We start from the raw sequence: 16,296 nt of genomic DNA, 5'->3' as shown, positions 1-16,296 counted from the left end.
TTCAATATTGTCAGAACTTCATAGTTAATATTTAGTTTAACATTTATAGGAAGTTGGAGATCCACTATGGGGAGACTGGGGCCTAGAAATCTAGCTGGGATTAATATCTGTGTACAGGTGGTGGTTGAAATCATCTACCATTCTCTTGCTGACTGCATTAGGAAAACACCCACGGTGGAGGGTGAGAACTGAGGGGTCAGAGTCAGGTGGCTGTCCACAGTCTGGTAGGGTCCTTGGGAAAGATTTCAGGGGTAGAGTAACCTCGTGTAGAAAAGAAAGCTAAGGAAGAACGAGAGAGTGGAGTTGAAGGTTCTCCGGTGCTGTTCTTCGCTCCACCTCTCACCCCTCCCCCACCCCTGCCAATCACTGATTCTGACTATCAAGGCACAAAGGTAGAAAATCCCCTGGGGTCTCAGGCCGGGAAGCTTCTTAGTGTCCTGCTGTGACGCCGAGCGAGAAAAATGGGAGAAAATGCTGCCCTCCCCCCTTTCTCGCTCCCTGCCACGCTGGTCTTGCTGTTGCAAGTGGGAAACAATCTCAGGCCCCACGCAATCCCTTTTGCAAAGCCGGAGGTGGGGGGTGGGGAGAGAAAGGGAGAGAGAGGTAGGTGGGTGGGTGGGTGGGTGGGGGTGTGTGTGTGTGTGCGCGCGGGTGTGTTGTGTAGGGAGGAGGATTGGGGGTGGGATTCCGTGACGTTACCGGCTCCGCCTCCCCGTGTATATAAGGGGCGCTTGGCGCGCAACGACCCCCAGCAGCAGCTTTGAAGCCTGAGCTCCTGAACTCGGCATCCCCAACCCAACTCGATTGAACTCAGCCTCACCGAACCCTATCCGAGACTCTCTGCGCCCTGGGTTTGCAACAGCTCCCCGGTAAGCCTTGGGGGCCGACACGTGTGTCGGGGCGGGCAGGCGAGGGTCTAGGCATACCTAGGATTCTCTGGCAACCATGGCATGCAGTTGCATCAACGCGGCTGTAACCTGTTGCTGGCGAGACCCCGGCCCCGGGAGCCAAGGTTCCCATCTCCGTCTCAGCTGCAGACCTTTTCTAGATGAGGGCACAAGAAACTGGGAGCTGAGTCGGGGGGCAGAGGGCGGAACCCCTCCTCTCGGGTGCGAGCAATTTTGGGCTGCTCTGGGGCCCCTCTCAGGGCGCGTCTCCAAATCTTTTAGATGTCGAAGCCCCGCCTCACTGTTGATGCTTGCTGGTCAGCCTAGCGGGGCGGGAGGAAGTGGGGGAACATTTGCTTACTCCCCTGGGCGACGACAGCGCCAGTTACACAGTGTGGGCTTGGTGAAGAGGGATGGAATCGAGTCGGTGCTCACTTTTGATCTGTAGCTGAGGTCAGTCCCCCTCCCTCCGGGCATCTAGGAACCATGCTTGTTTGAAGCCCTGGGGCAAGCGCCGAAAAGGAATGTGGATATTGGGTGTGAGAAGGGGGTTCTCCCCAGAGTTGCTGGCCCCTCCTGAGTGGACTTCTGTTTAATTCCCAAAGAGCCACAGGCCGGGGGATGAACACAAATGAGCTTCCCTGGCTCCTGGGTTGGGGGTCTAGGATAAACCCTAGAGTTTCCCTGCCAAGGAAAGAAGAGACTAATTGATGGAGCACCTCCTAGGTGTCAGACCACTGAACTATAGGGAGCTTTCACAGGCCTTTTCTCAAATGAGGTCCTTCCACAAACCTGTGAGGTATTGTTATTCCTACTTGCCTAGGAAGAAACTGAGGTTAGAGGAAAAGTGACTTGCCTTTGTCCCTTCAACATCCTCCTCCCATCCCCCCACAGCTCCTTCCCTTGGTGGAGTGGGTATTGTAATTCACTCTTAGAGCTTAGGGATAATGAGCCCTATTGAAGGTCTTTTGTCTTGTTTTTCACCAGATCCTTCCTAGCATCCTCTTCAATTCCAGCTAGAATGCTGTGGCAGGCGCTTTGCAGATTTGGTCAAAAGCTGGTACGCAGACGTACGCTGGAGCCAGGCATGGCTGAGACTCGCTTTGCCAGATGCTTGAGCACTCTGGATTTAGTGGCCCTAGGTGTGGGCAGCACGTTGGGTGCAGGCGTCTATGTCCTGGCTGGTGAGGTGGCCAAAGATAAAGCAGGACCATCCATTGTGATCTGCTTTTTGGTGGCCGCCCTATCTTCTATGTTGGCTGGGCTGTGCTATGCAGAGTTTGGTGCCCGGGTCCCCCGTTCGGGTTCTGCGTATCTCTACAGCTATGTCACTGTGGGTGAACTCTGGGCCTTCACCACTGGCTGGAACCTCATCCTCTCCTATGTCATCGGTGAGATGGTGGGGCAGGGGGGATCTACACAGCCAGTGAAGGGGCTTTGAGCCAGGAAGTCTGGGTGGAATGGTGAAGTGAGCTATTCAGCATTTGCAGGACTTAAATATCCATAAATGTGTGTGTTTGTTGTGTGTGGTGGGGCGGGGGTGGGGGGCACCCCTGGGAGGGTTGAGGGTATGGAGAAATTGTTCCTTCTCCTTAATTCTCTCCTGGTTTCCTTAATTGACTAGTTTTGATTCTTAAAAAGTAAGACTAGGTGAAGATAGCAGGAATTCTTGCAAGACTGGTCTGGGGGAGGGAGGAGAGGAGAGAGGAAACTTGACCCCATATTTCTCTCTCTGCTCCACCAGGTACAGCCAGTGTGGCCCGGGCCTGGAGCTCAGCTTTTGACAACCTGATTGGGAACCACATCTCTCAGACCCTGCAGGGGAGCATTTCACTGCATGTTCCCCATGTCCTCGCAAAATATCCAGACTTTTTTGCTATGGGCCTTGTGTTGTTGCTCACTGGTGAGGCAAGGGACAGGGCCAGTGACGGGGGTGGGGCGGCTAGGCCTGGAAGCTTGGTGGAGGTGATAGCGGTGAGAAAGAAGAAAAGCTGGGAAGGAGTGGTATGCACATAGAGGCGGGGAAACAAAGCTTGGACTGAGGCATTTCCTCCTCAGAGTCCTGAATGCCTCTTTCCCACAGGATTGCTGGCTCTGGGGGCTAGCGAGTCGGCCCTGGTTACCAAAGTGTTCACAGTGGTGAACCTTTTGGTTCTCGGTTTTGTCATCATCTCTGGCTTCATTAAGGGAGATCTGCACAACTGGAAGCTCACAGAAGAGGACTACAAACTGGCCATGGCTGGACTCAATGACACCTATAGGTTAGGAGACTCAGGAGATGCTGAGATGAGAACATGATGGGGAACAGGGGATCCATGCTGAAGGATTCTGGATCGGGAGTGGGGAGGAGTAGGAGCCCAGGCCTTGAAAAGCCAGCTCAGCAGTTGGGCATTCGGGAAAAGGAACAGTCTTGGTTGAACACACCCTTACCTTTTCTACCCCTTCTTTCACTTTAGCTTGGGCCCTCTGGGCTCTGGAGGATTTGTGCCATTTGGTTTCGAGGGGATTCTCCGTGGAGCAGCTACCTGTTTCTATGCATTTGTTGGTTTCGACTGTATTGCTACCACTGGTAACACACAGTCCTTCTCTTCTGTTGGGGGCTTGGGCACTGTGTGTGCTCAGGCTGCGAGCAGGTTGGGGGTGGTAGAGGAGCCAGCCTGCTTCTCTGATTCAGAACCTTGTGCCCCTTCCTGCAGGGGAAGAGGCCCAGAATCCCCAGCGTTCCATCCCCACGGGCATTGTGATTTCACTGTTCGTCTGCTTTTTGGCCTATTTTGGTGTCTCTTCGGCACTCACGCTCATGATGCCTTACTACCAGCTTCAACCCGAGAGCCCCTTGCCTGAGGCCTTTCTCTATACGGGATGGGCCCCTGCCCGCTATGTTGTAGCTCTTGGATCCCTCTGTGCTCTTTCTACCAGGTCAGTGTCAAAAGTTTCCTCTCCTCCGCTGTCAGAGTCTCAGGTGATAGCATTCCGCACTGGTGAATACCCCTCAAAAGGGCTGTGAGGAGAAGGTGGAGACACCTTAAGCTCCACAGTCCTGAGGAGAGAGATGACGGTCAGCTCATCCCATTCCGGCCATTCTTTCCAGCCTCTTGGGCTCTATGTTCCCCATGCCTCGGGTGATCTACGCGATGGCAGAGGATGGCCTCCTGTTTCGTGGCCTTGCCCGCATCCACACCAGCACACACACCCCCATCGTGGCCACTGTGGTCTCTGGCATTATTGCAGGTGAAAAATCGTCTCTGCTTTTCACCTCATTGTTTCACCAACCCCCTCCACTTTGCTCTTGGCCTTGGCTCATGTTTTCTGCCCATCAATTTCAGCGTTCATGGCATTCCTCTTTGAACTCACTGATCTGGTGGACCTCATGTCAATTGGGACCCTGCTTGCTTACTCCCTGGTGGCTGTTTGTGTTCTCATCCTCAGGTGAGGCTCCCTTCCTCTGAGTATGGTGGTTTGCGTGTTTATTCTTGGATGAGGAGTGATAGGGATCTGCTCCCACTTCCCCTCTGCCTTCATCATCCTGGTTGTCCTTGAGGGTTATGGAAATCCATCCCTGCCAAAAAGAGCGGCTACCCTTAGTCGTGACAGGGAAGATTGACCTGCCTGGGAGAAGATGGTTGGAGTGGTTAAGCGTTGTTCCTAATACTGCCTTCTTCCTCTTACCTCAGGTATCAGCCTGACCAGGAGATGAGGAACGAGGAAGGTGAAGTGGAGTTGCAGGAGGAGAAGATCCCCAAAGCAGAGAAGCTGACCCTACAGGGACTATTTTGTCCACTCAACTCCATCCCCACTCCACTCTCTGGCCAAGTTGTCTATGTTTGTTCCTCACTGCTTGGTGAGCATTGAAATTTTTCTCTGGGGTCAGCATGATGGTGGGGTGGTGTGTGGCATTTGGTGGCTGAGGAAGAGCTAGAGAGAGGGTGACCCTTCTTGGAATGGGGAGCCTAATGTCTGAACATGTTGGTCTCAGAGTTGGTTTTGATGTTTCTCCACTTGACTGTTGAAGCTCTACTGCTGAGTGTCCTTTGCCTGGTACTGGCCCAGTGGTCCACTCCACTGCTTTCTGGAGACCCAGTGTGGATTGCAGTGGTTGTGCTGCTCCTGATGCTCATTACTGGGTTCACTGGGGTCATCTGGAGACAGCCACAGAGCTCCACTCCCCTTCACTTTAAGGTAAATGACCTTTCTCATTCCCCTGCAACCAACCCATCTTGGAAGAATAGGATCCAAATAACTTGCAGTCTCATACACCTTCTTTTATTGGACCAAAAGGAAAGATATAGGAGGTACCTCACCAAAGACGTCTTCTCTGACCCTTTCCTGTTCCATTTCCCGAAACTTTGCATATTCTTAGAATCCCGTGTGAGGTACACTACATGAGTGGGCAATGAAACACACAGCATGAGTAGGAGCTGGACTCTCCCTTTCCTGGCTTGAGTAGCTTAGGGATCTCTTTCTATAGTACCTTGTGGTCTGTACAAAGAAGATTTTGCTTTGTTCCCAGGTACCCGCTTTGCCTCTCCTCCCACTAGTGAGCATGTTTGTGAATGTTTACCTTATGATGCAGATGACAGCTGGCACCTGGGCCCGATTTGGGGTCTGGATGCTGATTGGTAGGTATCCACTTGGGAAGAGTAGGCCTCTTGGGTGTCCTGTTCCAATTCCTTTCCCTCTTGGTTTCCAGTAGGAACCCCATTAAGCCTTTACCTACCTCATTGCAACCTTTCCCTGCTAGGGTTTGCTATCTATTTCGGCTATGGGATGCAGCACAGCCTGGAAGAGTCTAAGACTGACCAACCCTCACTCAAGTCTAGGGCCAAAACTGTAGACCTGGATCTCAGCAGTGCCTGTACCCATTCAGTTTGACATCATCACAACCCGAATGCTGTCTGGTATCCCTGCACAATAACGGAGAGTACTCCTGACCACACGGAGAGCTAGGCTTCGCATGGGATGTTGGAGGGGACATAAATAGAGCTCTGTATTTATTGTGGAGTGAAGGATGTGTCTTTGCTGTTTCTCATCTTCTTTTTTTTTTTTTTTTTTTTGGTTTTCCTCACTTGTCTACTTTTTAATTGTATCTGTAGCTGCTTACTGGCTTTAAAAAAAATATTATTAAAAGAAACTAGAAAAAGAAACTATGTCTTGTTCTTTGCTTGCTAGAGATGACATGGAGCCTGACTTTCTGTGTGGAGAGCTTCAGATAAGTGTCTTTTGTTTGCTCCAGTCACCGCAAAAGTACCTGTTGTGCCTATGTGTGCTTCTTGTTGGCTCGGGGTTTGAGTAGGGTGGTGTAAGTAGCCATCAAGTCTAGTCACACTTCAAGGAACGATCTTGAGATATGTTTTCCCCTTGCTGCACTCAAGGTTAGGCTCTGAATAAGTAGATGGCCATGTCACTGGGATTTGGGGGTGGACTCTGATCTCAACACTGACATTGGTCAGGGCCTACACTGAGACCATTGTCTTCTGTTCTACCCCTTTGAGTTGGACCCATCCCAGATTCCTGTGAATGCCTGAACAACAGAAATTTTGGCTGGGGCATTTGGTACTGCTCGGAGGAGGGGTGGACAATAGGAGAGGTTTGGTAAAGGACTGGGTATATGTATAGATACTGATCATAGCAAGGGAACACAAGTTAGAGGTCTGTTCAGACCAAGAACTATTCATCTGTTAATTCAACAGATACGTGAGGAGCTCTTATAAAAACGCCAGGCCTCATGCTGGGTGTCGGGGATACAAACATGAATAAAACAAAGTTCCTTCCCGTAAGGAACTCCCAATCAGGGGGAGACAGTAGGTCAAAAGGAAACAATGGGATTTGTCCCAGGGCAGGGGTAAGTGCTTAGTGTTGCAGAAGCATGAAGGACATGCTCGACTTAAGTCTCTGTTTTTTGTTTGTTTGTTTGCTTTGAAGGGCCACACCTGCGGCATGTGGAGGTTCCCAGGTTAGGGGTCAAATCAGAGCTATAGTTGCTGGCCTATGCCATAGCCACAGCAACTCTGTGTCCGAGCTGAATATGAGCGAGGCTGGGCATTGAAACTGCAACCTCATGGTTCCTAGTTGGTTCGTTTCTGCTGCACCATGATGGGAACTCCATTGACCTAGGTCTTGAGTAGGTGTTTTTTTTTTTGTTTGTTTGTTTTTTCTCGGTCTTTAGTCTTTTTAGGGCTGCACCTGTGGCATACAGAGGTTCCCAGGCTAGGGGTCGAATCAAGAGTTGGAGCTGCTGGCCTACACCACAGCAACTTGGGATCCAAGCCACATCTGCAATCTACACCACAGCTCACAGCAATGCCAGATCCTTTACCCACTGAGTGAGGCCAGGGATCCAACCTGCGTCCCCATGGATACTAGTCAGATTCGTTTCCACTGAGCCACGATGGGAACTCCTTTAGTAGGTCTTTATGAAGTGGACTGAGGGGAGGGATTGTCTGCTGGTGAACAGTGAGCCCAAAACCATGGAAGTGTGAAAAAGCTTATTGTACTGGGGAGTATGGCACATAGTTTAATGTACCTGGAGCGTGGCATATACAGGTTTGTCATGAAAGACAGCAGACTACCTAAATGGCCTTGTATACCCTACCTAGGAATTCACATGTTATCCTTAAAAAGGTGTGTGTGTGGAAGGGAGCGGATGTTGTCATTGAATGATTCCAAGCAAAAGGAGTGGTTAGATTTGTTAGTCTGGCAGCAGCAAGGAGGATGGCTTGGTGAGGGAATTTAGAACCATGTGAATAGCTGCCATTTATTGAGTATATGTTATATGCCAGGTACAGTGCATACCATTTCTTTTAGTTCTTGCAATAAGCCAATGAAGTAGATGTAATGATACTTATTTATTTTACAGGTGAGAGAACAGCTTTTATGTAAGAAATATGCTGTAGGTCACATAACTTAGAATAGTCAGAGCCAGGATACAAACCTAGTTCTGTGTAATTCTGCATCCTATGCTCTTTAACCATTGTGACATGGCTAGCAGTAATTGGTTAGGAAAGCACTGTTAGTCCTTTGGGCAGAATATTTTAGGGGTTTTGGTTCTTGGGATGTAGAAGGTAAGAATGAAGTGGACAACTTAGATCTCTGGGTGAATGATCAAATTATTAGCCAAGATGGAGAGTGTAAGAGGAAGAGCATATTTGGGGAAAGATAAATTCAGTTCCAGATATGCTTAGTTTATAAACATAGGAGTTTAGCATCGTGTATGTGAAGATACATAATCACCTATTGGAAATTTGAACTAGGCTAGAGGTTTAGGCTAGAGTCAGAGATTTAGGAATTATCAACTCAGAAGGCAAATGAGTATGTAATGGAAGCTGTGTGTAGGGCTGAAGATTGCCTTCAGGCAAAATAAAATCAAAAAAATTTTGCAGCACAAATTGTATCATTTACTTTATACATGAAGAGCTCTTATAAATCAATAAGAAAGAGATGAATAACTTGATAGAAGAAAATGAGTAAAGGAGAGCACAGGGAACTCTACTCAATATTCTGTAATGATGTATATGGAAAAAAAATCTGAAAAAAGAATGGATACATGTACATGTATAACTGAATCACTTTGCTGTCCATCTAAAACTAATACAACATTGTAAATTAACTATATGCCAATGAAATTTAAAGAAAATGAGTAAAGGATGTAGTTTTCAGAAAAAGAATATAAAACACCAACAAATGTAAAAAAAGACTCAATCTCACTTATCAAAGAAATGCAAATTAAAACAACCATGAGAATTCAGTTTTTACAGACCAGCAAAACGAATTTCAATGACAAGGTGTTGACAAAAAGAGGTTAAGCAGGCAATCTTACGCATGACGGGGATATGTATACTCTTGTAACTTGCGGAGGGTAATTTGATGATATAAGAATTAAAAACATTCCTTTTAATCTGACATTTCCACTTATAGAAATTATTTTTTTAAAAAAACTTTAAGGATATTTCGAGTGATATTATTCATAATAGCATAAAACTGGGAATCTACCTAATGTGCACCAGCTAGGAAGTAGTTAAATTACAGTACATTAGTTCTGTGGAATATTTACACAGCCATTAAAAAGATGAAACAGAATTATATGTGCCAAGAGGTGATAATGGAAAGAGCTCCAAGATATACTTTAGGTATTCCCGTTGTGGTGCAGTGGAAATGAATCCAACTAGGAACCATGAGGTTGTGGGTTCGATCCTTGACCTCGCTCATTGGGTTCAGGATCCGGCGTTGCCATGAGCTGTGGTGTAGGTCGCAGACGAGGCTCAGATCCCACCTTGCTGTGGCTATGGCTGTGTCTGTGGTGCAGGCTGGCAGCTTTAGCTCTGATTTGGTCCCTAGCCTGGGAACCTCCATATGCCACGGGTGCGGCCCTAAAAAAGCAAGGAAAAAAAAAAAAGATATGCTTTAAGTAGAGACAAAACAAAATGGAACAAAAACTCAAGAACTCAAGGTGCAGAATATTTGCGTGAAAGAACAAAAGAGGATGCATTTATACATATTTTTTTTTTCCCTGGGAAACTTAACTAGCAACCTCTCATTTCTCTTTTGTACTTTTCCAGTTTTTACCAGGTACAAACACTACTTTTAAAATTCCTTTTGGAGTTCTTGCTGTGGGGCCATGGACTGAGGATCTGGCTTTGTCTCTGGTGGTGCGGGTTTGATCCTGGCCCAATGCAGTGGGTTAACGATCTGGCATTGCTGCTGCTGTGGTGTGGGTCGCAGTTGCAGCTCGGATTCGATCCATAGTCTGGGAAATTCCATATGCCGTGGGAACGGCTGAAAAATAAAAAAAATAAAATCATTTTATAATCATCATAATAGTAAAAGATTGCAGGAAACTCTAACATTGAAGGCGTAGAGGAGGAGAAGGGCTCTGCAGGAGGTGGAGAAGGAATGACTGAAGAGACAGGAGAGTGATGTGGAAATCTAGGGAGGAAGGAACTTCTAAGGAGCCAACAATGCCAAATGCTCTCTAGAAAGCCCGGTTAAATAAAATGAGGACAGAAAGGGTTCATTGGTTTTGTCCATTAGGACGCAATTGATCATGTCAAGAGCAGTTTCTGTCAGATGGTAGGGGGGATTGCAGTGATTGAGTGAATGGAAGAGGACAAGGCTATAGGAGAGCATTTCAGGGCAACAAGCTGAAGAGAGTTGAGAGAGAGGTGGTTTTTGGTTTTGCGGTTTTTATTGTTTTTTAAAGATGGGCAATTTTTGTATTTACATGCTTAAAGGAGATTGTCGATGGAGAGAGCAATATATCTTGGAACTTATAAACCATTTGTGAAGGAAGGAGTAGTTCTGTGATTTGGTTCTTTAGTCTTTTTTCATTCAGTGCAGTTTTCCCCAAACCTCAGACAGGTAGGAATAACCTTCATGAGTTTTTCTCTATTTGTGTAATTCCCGTACTATTAAAAAAGAGCACCAGGGGTTCCCATCATGGCACAGTGGAAACAAATCCGATTAGGAACCATGAGGTTGCAGGTTTGATCCCTGGCCTCGCTCAGTGGGTTAAGGATCTGGCGTTGCCGTGAGTTGTGGTGAGGGTTGCAGAGGTGGGTTGGATCTGAAGTTGCTGTGGCTGTGGCATAGGCCAGCAACTGTAGCTCCGATTGGATCCCTAGCCTGGGAACCTCCATATGCCAAGGGTGCGGCCCTAAAAAGACAAAAGACAGAAGACAAAAACAAAACAAAACAAAAAAACCCCACCATTTTTTTGGGCCACACCTGAGGCCATGCAGAAGTTCCCAGGCCAGGGACCTGAGCCACAGCAGTGACAACACTGGATCTTTAACCACTAGGCCATCAGGGAACTCAAAAAACAAACAAACAAACTACCATTGTTTAAATTCACATATACTTATTTAAAAAAGAAAACATTTTGCCACTATCATAAGTGGAAAACAAAGTATTTTCCTAGTATGCATTGAAATATCCAACTATTAAACAGTGTTTTGCTGGGTACCACCTAAAATAATCACATACAGCATATTTTCTTAACACAATGAATAATCTCTGTAGGATGCTAAGTTTGAAGATGGAGTAGAAAATTGCTTTAGGCATGGTCTAATCTTAATCTCCTCAAGGAGTCAGAGATAAAATTGGCCCAAATAAGTACAGATACAAAGAGGGAAATGATGCGTCCTAAGGAAGGTACGCATGAAGTACCACGGGAATTCAGAGGAGGGAGCTCAGCAAAGTCTTCACAGAGGTTGAGGCTTTCAAGTTGTGGTTTAAAGGGTGGGTAAAATGTGTAATTTCAGATATGGGGGGGGAGAACATTGCAGGAGGAGGAGACCTTGTGCACAAATGCAAGAAGATGGGAGTTTATAATCCAGTTTGCCTAGAGCCTAGAATTTTCAAGTGGTGAAGTGGGAAAAGAAGACAGGATAGGTAGATTCCAGTCAGACCCTTGAAGGCCATTAATTCCAGGGCCTGCAACTGAAGGGCAAGAAGTGTGTGGATGAGAGTGTTAAAATCTGTGAAGGACAGTGAGTCTGTGATTTGGTTCAATAAATTACACCTCAGCTATCTACTCATATGGTTATACCCTAGACCTTGCCAGAATGTACACCTCTGAAATCACTCATTAAAGCATCAAATTCTCTGTCTACATCTTCCTGAGCTTCAGCTCATTTACTCAAGTAACCCTATTGCAACAATTCTTTGACCTCATGAATCCTCCAATTCACTACTCCCCTGCTCCCCAGATACATGGTCTCTTTTTAATCAGTTTCCTCCAATCTTTTTTTTTTTTCGTTTTGGTCTTTTTAGGGCCATACCTGTGATCTATGGATGTTCCCAGGCTAGGGATCAAATCGGAGCTGCACCTGCCGGCCTACACCACAGCCATAGCAACGTGGGATCCGAGCTGCATCTGTGACCAATACTGCAGCTCAGGGCAACGCCAGATCCCCAACCCACTGAGGGAGGCTAGGGATTAAACCTGTGTCCTCATGGATACTAGCTGGATTCATTTAAGCTGTGCTACAATGGGAACTCCAGTTTCCTCCAATCTTTGCTTGTTCCCTTTCCCACTTCAACTTCCAAATTTATTATCATTATCACTCTTGTAAATATCTTCACCTCAATGGGTAATACTCCAGAGTACCCCCCACCCCATCCGGAGGAATCCAAACATTTCCATACTTTTACCTGTATAGCTCAGGACTGTTGGAGGAAATCTCACAACTGGGCAGGTTAACAATCATTAACCTCCACCAGGCACTCAAATCTGCTGGAAATCACTTTTTCTTGTTGATTCCCCTGCTCTCTGAAACAACTGTTTCTTACCTTATTCACATTCTTCAAATCTCTCCCTCCTACTCTCTGCTGTTGACTTTGCCTCCTCATACTTTATCGCAAAAACACATGCCCATCAGATAAAAACTCCCTCATCTTCCTGTGGACTTTTTTAAAAAATGGAAATAGCTTCTCTTTTTTTCCCCTACTGATACAAAATATGTTCACTGTAGGCCACAGAAACACTGAAAAATGTAAAGAAGAAAGTAAAGATACTCCCAAATTCCAACACTCAAAGATAAGTATTGTTAACATTTTGGTAAATACTCTTCCAGACATTTTTGTTCAAATATGCATACATAAATGTATACCTTTTCTGTAAACTCTTTTCTTTTCAATTTACGTATTAGTGGGATTGGGTGGTTTCTGTAGCCATTTATGTCTCTTACCATTCTTACTCAGGTGAAAACTATCCTAAGAGTTTATTTTTCATTGAAATATAGTTCATTTACAATATTGTGTTTCATGTGTACAGCATAGTGATTCAATTTTGTTGCTGATTATATTCCATTATAGGTTATTATATGATATTGGGTATAATTCCATATGCTATACAATAAATCCCTGTTGCTTATCTATTTTATGTATAGTAGTATTTTTAGTCACTCAAATCTATATAATTGTACCTATTTGAGCAGCTGGTAACATATTTTCTTTTTAAACTCAATGGTAGGATATAGGCACTTCCCAAATTTTATACCTTTAGGTTATTTTCACAGCAATGTTGTTGTTTGTTGTTGTTTGGCTGCGTGTCAACGTCAGATCCTTAACCTACTGAGCCACCAAGGAACTCCTTCACAGCAGTGTTTTTAAAGGCTAGGTAAGTATTCCACTATATGGCACTAATGTACACCAGGTTGTATAAATAGTCCATATTTAACTAGGTGAATATTTAAGAAATTTACAGTGTGTCAGGAAATATTCCTGTTAATCTATCTTTGCAAAATTTTCCAATTTCTTCTTTAGGAAAATTCCTAGAACAGGAATTGTTGGGAAAACAAGGTATGCACATTTAAGATTTTGATACACATTGCCAAACTGTCTTCCAGAAAATTTGCAGTAATTTGTACTCCTACCAACAGTACACAAGAGTGCCTGTTTTGTACATCTTGCCAATTTGAGGTTTTGTTAATCTTTTAAACCTCTGCCAATCTGATAGTTGAAAAATATTTACCTTGCTTAATTCACATTTCTTTGATTACTGGTGAGGTTGAATATCTTTTCATGTGTTTATTGACTATTTATATTCCTTCCTGTGCAAATTGTCTGACCATGTCCTTCACTGATTTATGTATGTACAAGAGTATGTCTTTTTAATTTTTATTTTATTTTATTTTATTTTTTTTATTTTTATTTTTTTGTCTTTTTGCCATTTCTTTGGGCCGCTCCTGCGGCATATGGAGGTTCCCAGGCTAGGGGTCGAATCGGAGCTGTAGCTGCCAGCCCACGCCAGAGCCACAGCAACGCAGGATCCGAGCCGTGTCTGCGACCTACACCACAGCTCACGGCAATGCCGGATCGTTAACCCACTGAGCAAGGGCAGGGATCGAACCTGCAACCTCATGGTTCCTAGTCAGATTCGTTAACCACTGCGCCACAACGGGAACTCCTTTTTTTTTTTTTTTTTTTCTTTTCTTTTTTCTTTTTTTTCTTTCTTTTTAATTTTTAGAGCTCTTTTTGTGTTAGATATATTAACTCCATCTGTTACATATGTTGAAAAAAATCTTTCTCTAATTTGTGGTTTGTCTTTCAACCTTGCTTATAGTGCCATTCAGAAGATTTTAATTTTTATGTGGTAAAACTCATCATTATTTTTTCTTTTTACAGCCGACCTACAGCATAATGGAAGTTGCCAGGCCAGGGGTGGAATTGGAGCTGCAGCTGAGGACTACGCCACAGCAACAGTGGATGCGAGCCACATCTATGACTTACACTAAAGCTTGTGGCAACGCTGGATCCTTAGCCCACTGAACAAGGCCAGAGATCAAACCTGCATCATTGCAGTTCCCGTTGTAGCTCAGTGGTTAACAAATCCGACTGGGAACCATGAGGTTTTGGGTTTGATCCCTGGCCTTGCTCAGAGGGTTAAGGATCCGGTGTTGCTGTGAGCTGTGGTGTAGGTCACAGATGTGGCTCGGATCCTGCATGGCTGTGGCTGTGGCCTAGGCCTGAGGCTACAGCTCCGATTAGACCCCTAGCCTGGGAACCTTCATATGCTGTGGGTGCGGCCCTAGAAAAGACAAAACCAAAACCAAACAAAACAAAAAGAGCCCCTGCATCCTCAGAGAGACAAGGTCGGGTCCTTAACCCACTGAGCCACAACAGGAACTCCTATTTTTTCTTTTTGATTCTGGCTTTCAGATCATGTTTAGATCTTGTCATCATGTTTATAAAATACCCAAACTTCCTTTAGAAATCCTATGATTCAATTTAATCTTTAATTAATCCAGAATTTGTTTTGGTATATGAACAAGGCAGGGATCTGGTTTTATTTTTTAAAATGGCTATCCAGTTGTTTCAATACTTTTTCCTGACTAGCTCTTTTCCCCACTGATTTGAATCATTTCTAAATATATTTGGGCCTGTTTCTGGATTTTGTTTTGTTCCATTTATCTGTTTGCACTATTACTAAACAATTTTATTTATGATAGTTCTAATATCTTGTAGAACAAGCCCCTCTCCCTTACTTCATTATTATTTTTGTATTTAGAATTTCCTTGACTATATATAATTGCATATTTATTCTGAAAGTGTTTTTTCTTCTTTTAACCGGGTGTAATGCTACCTTATTAACTAATCTGCATTCTGGGTTGCTTACTCTCTTTTAATCCACTCTATTAATGAGAGTCTTAATAAGCTCTCATTAGAGTCCAAGCTGTTCACCTGCCTTATGTACTGTCTCTTTCACCATTTCAGCACCAATTTGTTAAAGAGTAGGAGTGGAAAATTATAGTTTATGCTAGGGTAAGGGAAGATAATTTACAGCATGTTGAGTGCCACTTAATGGTATTTTACTACTCACTCTTGCATGTCCTCCTCAATATGCACCTGCTTCTTTTATTATCTCCTTTCCTCTTCTCTCTCTCTCTCTTATTTCATTTTTTTTCTGTCCCTAATTCTCACTTACTTGGAACATCTAGGGAGGCCATCTAGATCAAAAACAAAAACAATGGAGATACTCATACAACATAAGGGTTTTCACCCTTTCTGCATATTTTCCTTTATTCACTGGCCCTTTCAGTGCAGTGGTGTCAGCTCAGTAAGTAGCCCTGACTTTGGAGTCATACTTACAGTCAGTATTCATCAACAGAGTCATTTGATTTCTGTATGCCATATATAATCTTGGAAAATATAATATCCATTCTATTACAGACACTATTAATCACTAAGAGCTCAAAGATCCATGTGAAAGGACCACTGGAGGCTTGAGAGCTGAGGTCTAATTATCACCCTGGTCGTTTACCTGCTCATCTATGAACAAAGGAGTTATGCTAGAGCTAAGAGCCTGGGTGGGATGGTGGAAGTTGAAAGTCCTTAACTGCCAACCAGGAAATGGAGCGATAATGGGAAAAAATGGGTAGATTTGTTAAGTATCTACTGTATGCCAGCCACTGTTCTAGATGCTTTATGTACACTATTCCATTGAGCCAGAAGCCTAGAATTACTTTTATTCCCATCTTGCAGATGAGGAAATTGAGGTGCTGAGATTCTAAGTAGCTAGTGCCAGGTCACCTAGTATGTACTGCATAAGGGTTCAGTCATTATGGGATAGTCTACTGCCTTTTTTGCACCAGACTTCTCCCAATTTAGCAATCTAGGATTGTGAAATAAATACCCAACTGCAGGATTTAATAGAGGAGGATTCAAACAAAAACGAGTTAATATCAGTACTTTCTGTCCCCCCCTTTTCTTCACTATACTATGCGATTTAAATGCAGACAATTTTGCAAGGTGTAATTATTTTTAGAAATCGCATCTTTTTCACAATAAATAATGACTGAGACTTTCAGGGTCATGAGGGAACTCTTTTAGTGTTCCCAGATTTGAAGCCACAATCTTTTTATCCTATAAGCCAGCTCCACATCTGGCTTGACTGAGGTGTACAAGGCTTAAA

General features: G+C 44.6%; 1 protein-coding gene across 1 annotated transcript; it reads left to right on the top strand.

The window, feature by feature from the left end:
• On the top strand, nt 777–6,027 carry SLC7A3 (solute carrier family 7 member 3). Its single transcript, NM_001130973.1, is given in 12 exon segments — nt 777–869; nt 1,875–2,278; nt 2,632–2,790; nt 2,971–3,148; nt 3,344–3,456; nt 3,584–3,806; nt 3,979–4,118; nt 4,214–4,316; nt 4,562–4,728; nt 4,900–5,066; nt 5,398–5,506; nt 5,629–6,027. Coding segments are annotated over 11 exon segments (1,860 nt in total). The 5' UTR covers nt 777–869; nt 1,875–1,908; the 3' UTR covers nt 5,760–6,027.

Source organism: Sus scrofa, chromosome X (genome assembly GCF_000003025.6).
Source record: "Sus scrofa isolate TJ Tabasco breed Duroc chromosome X, Sscrofa11.1, whole genome shotgun sequence".
NCBI classification, from domain to species: Eukaryota; Metazoa; Chordata; class Mammalia; order Artiodactyla; family Suidae; genus Sus; species Sus scrofa.
The sequence above is the reverse complement of the archived record's forward strand: the minus strand, read 5'-3'. Positions and strand labels throughout refer to the sequence as shown.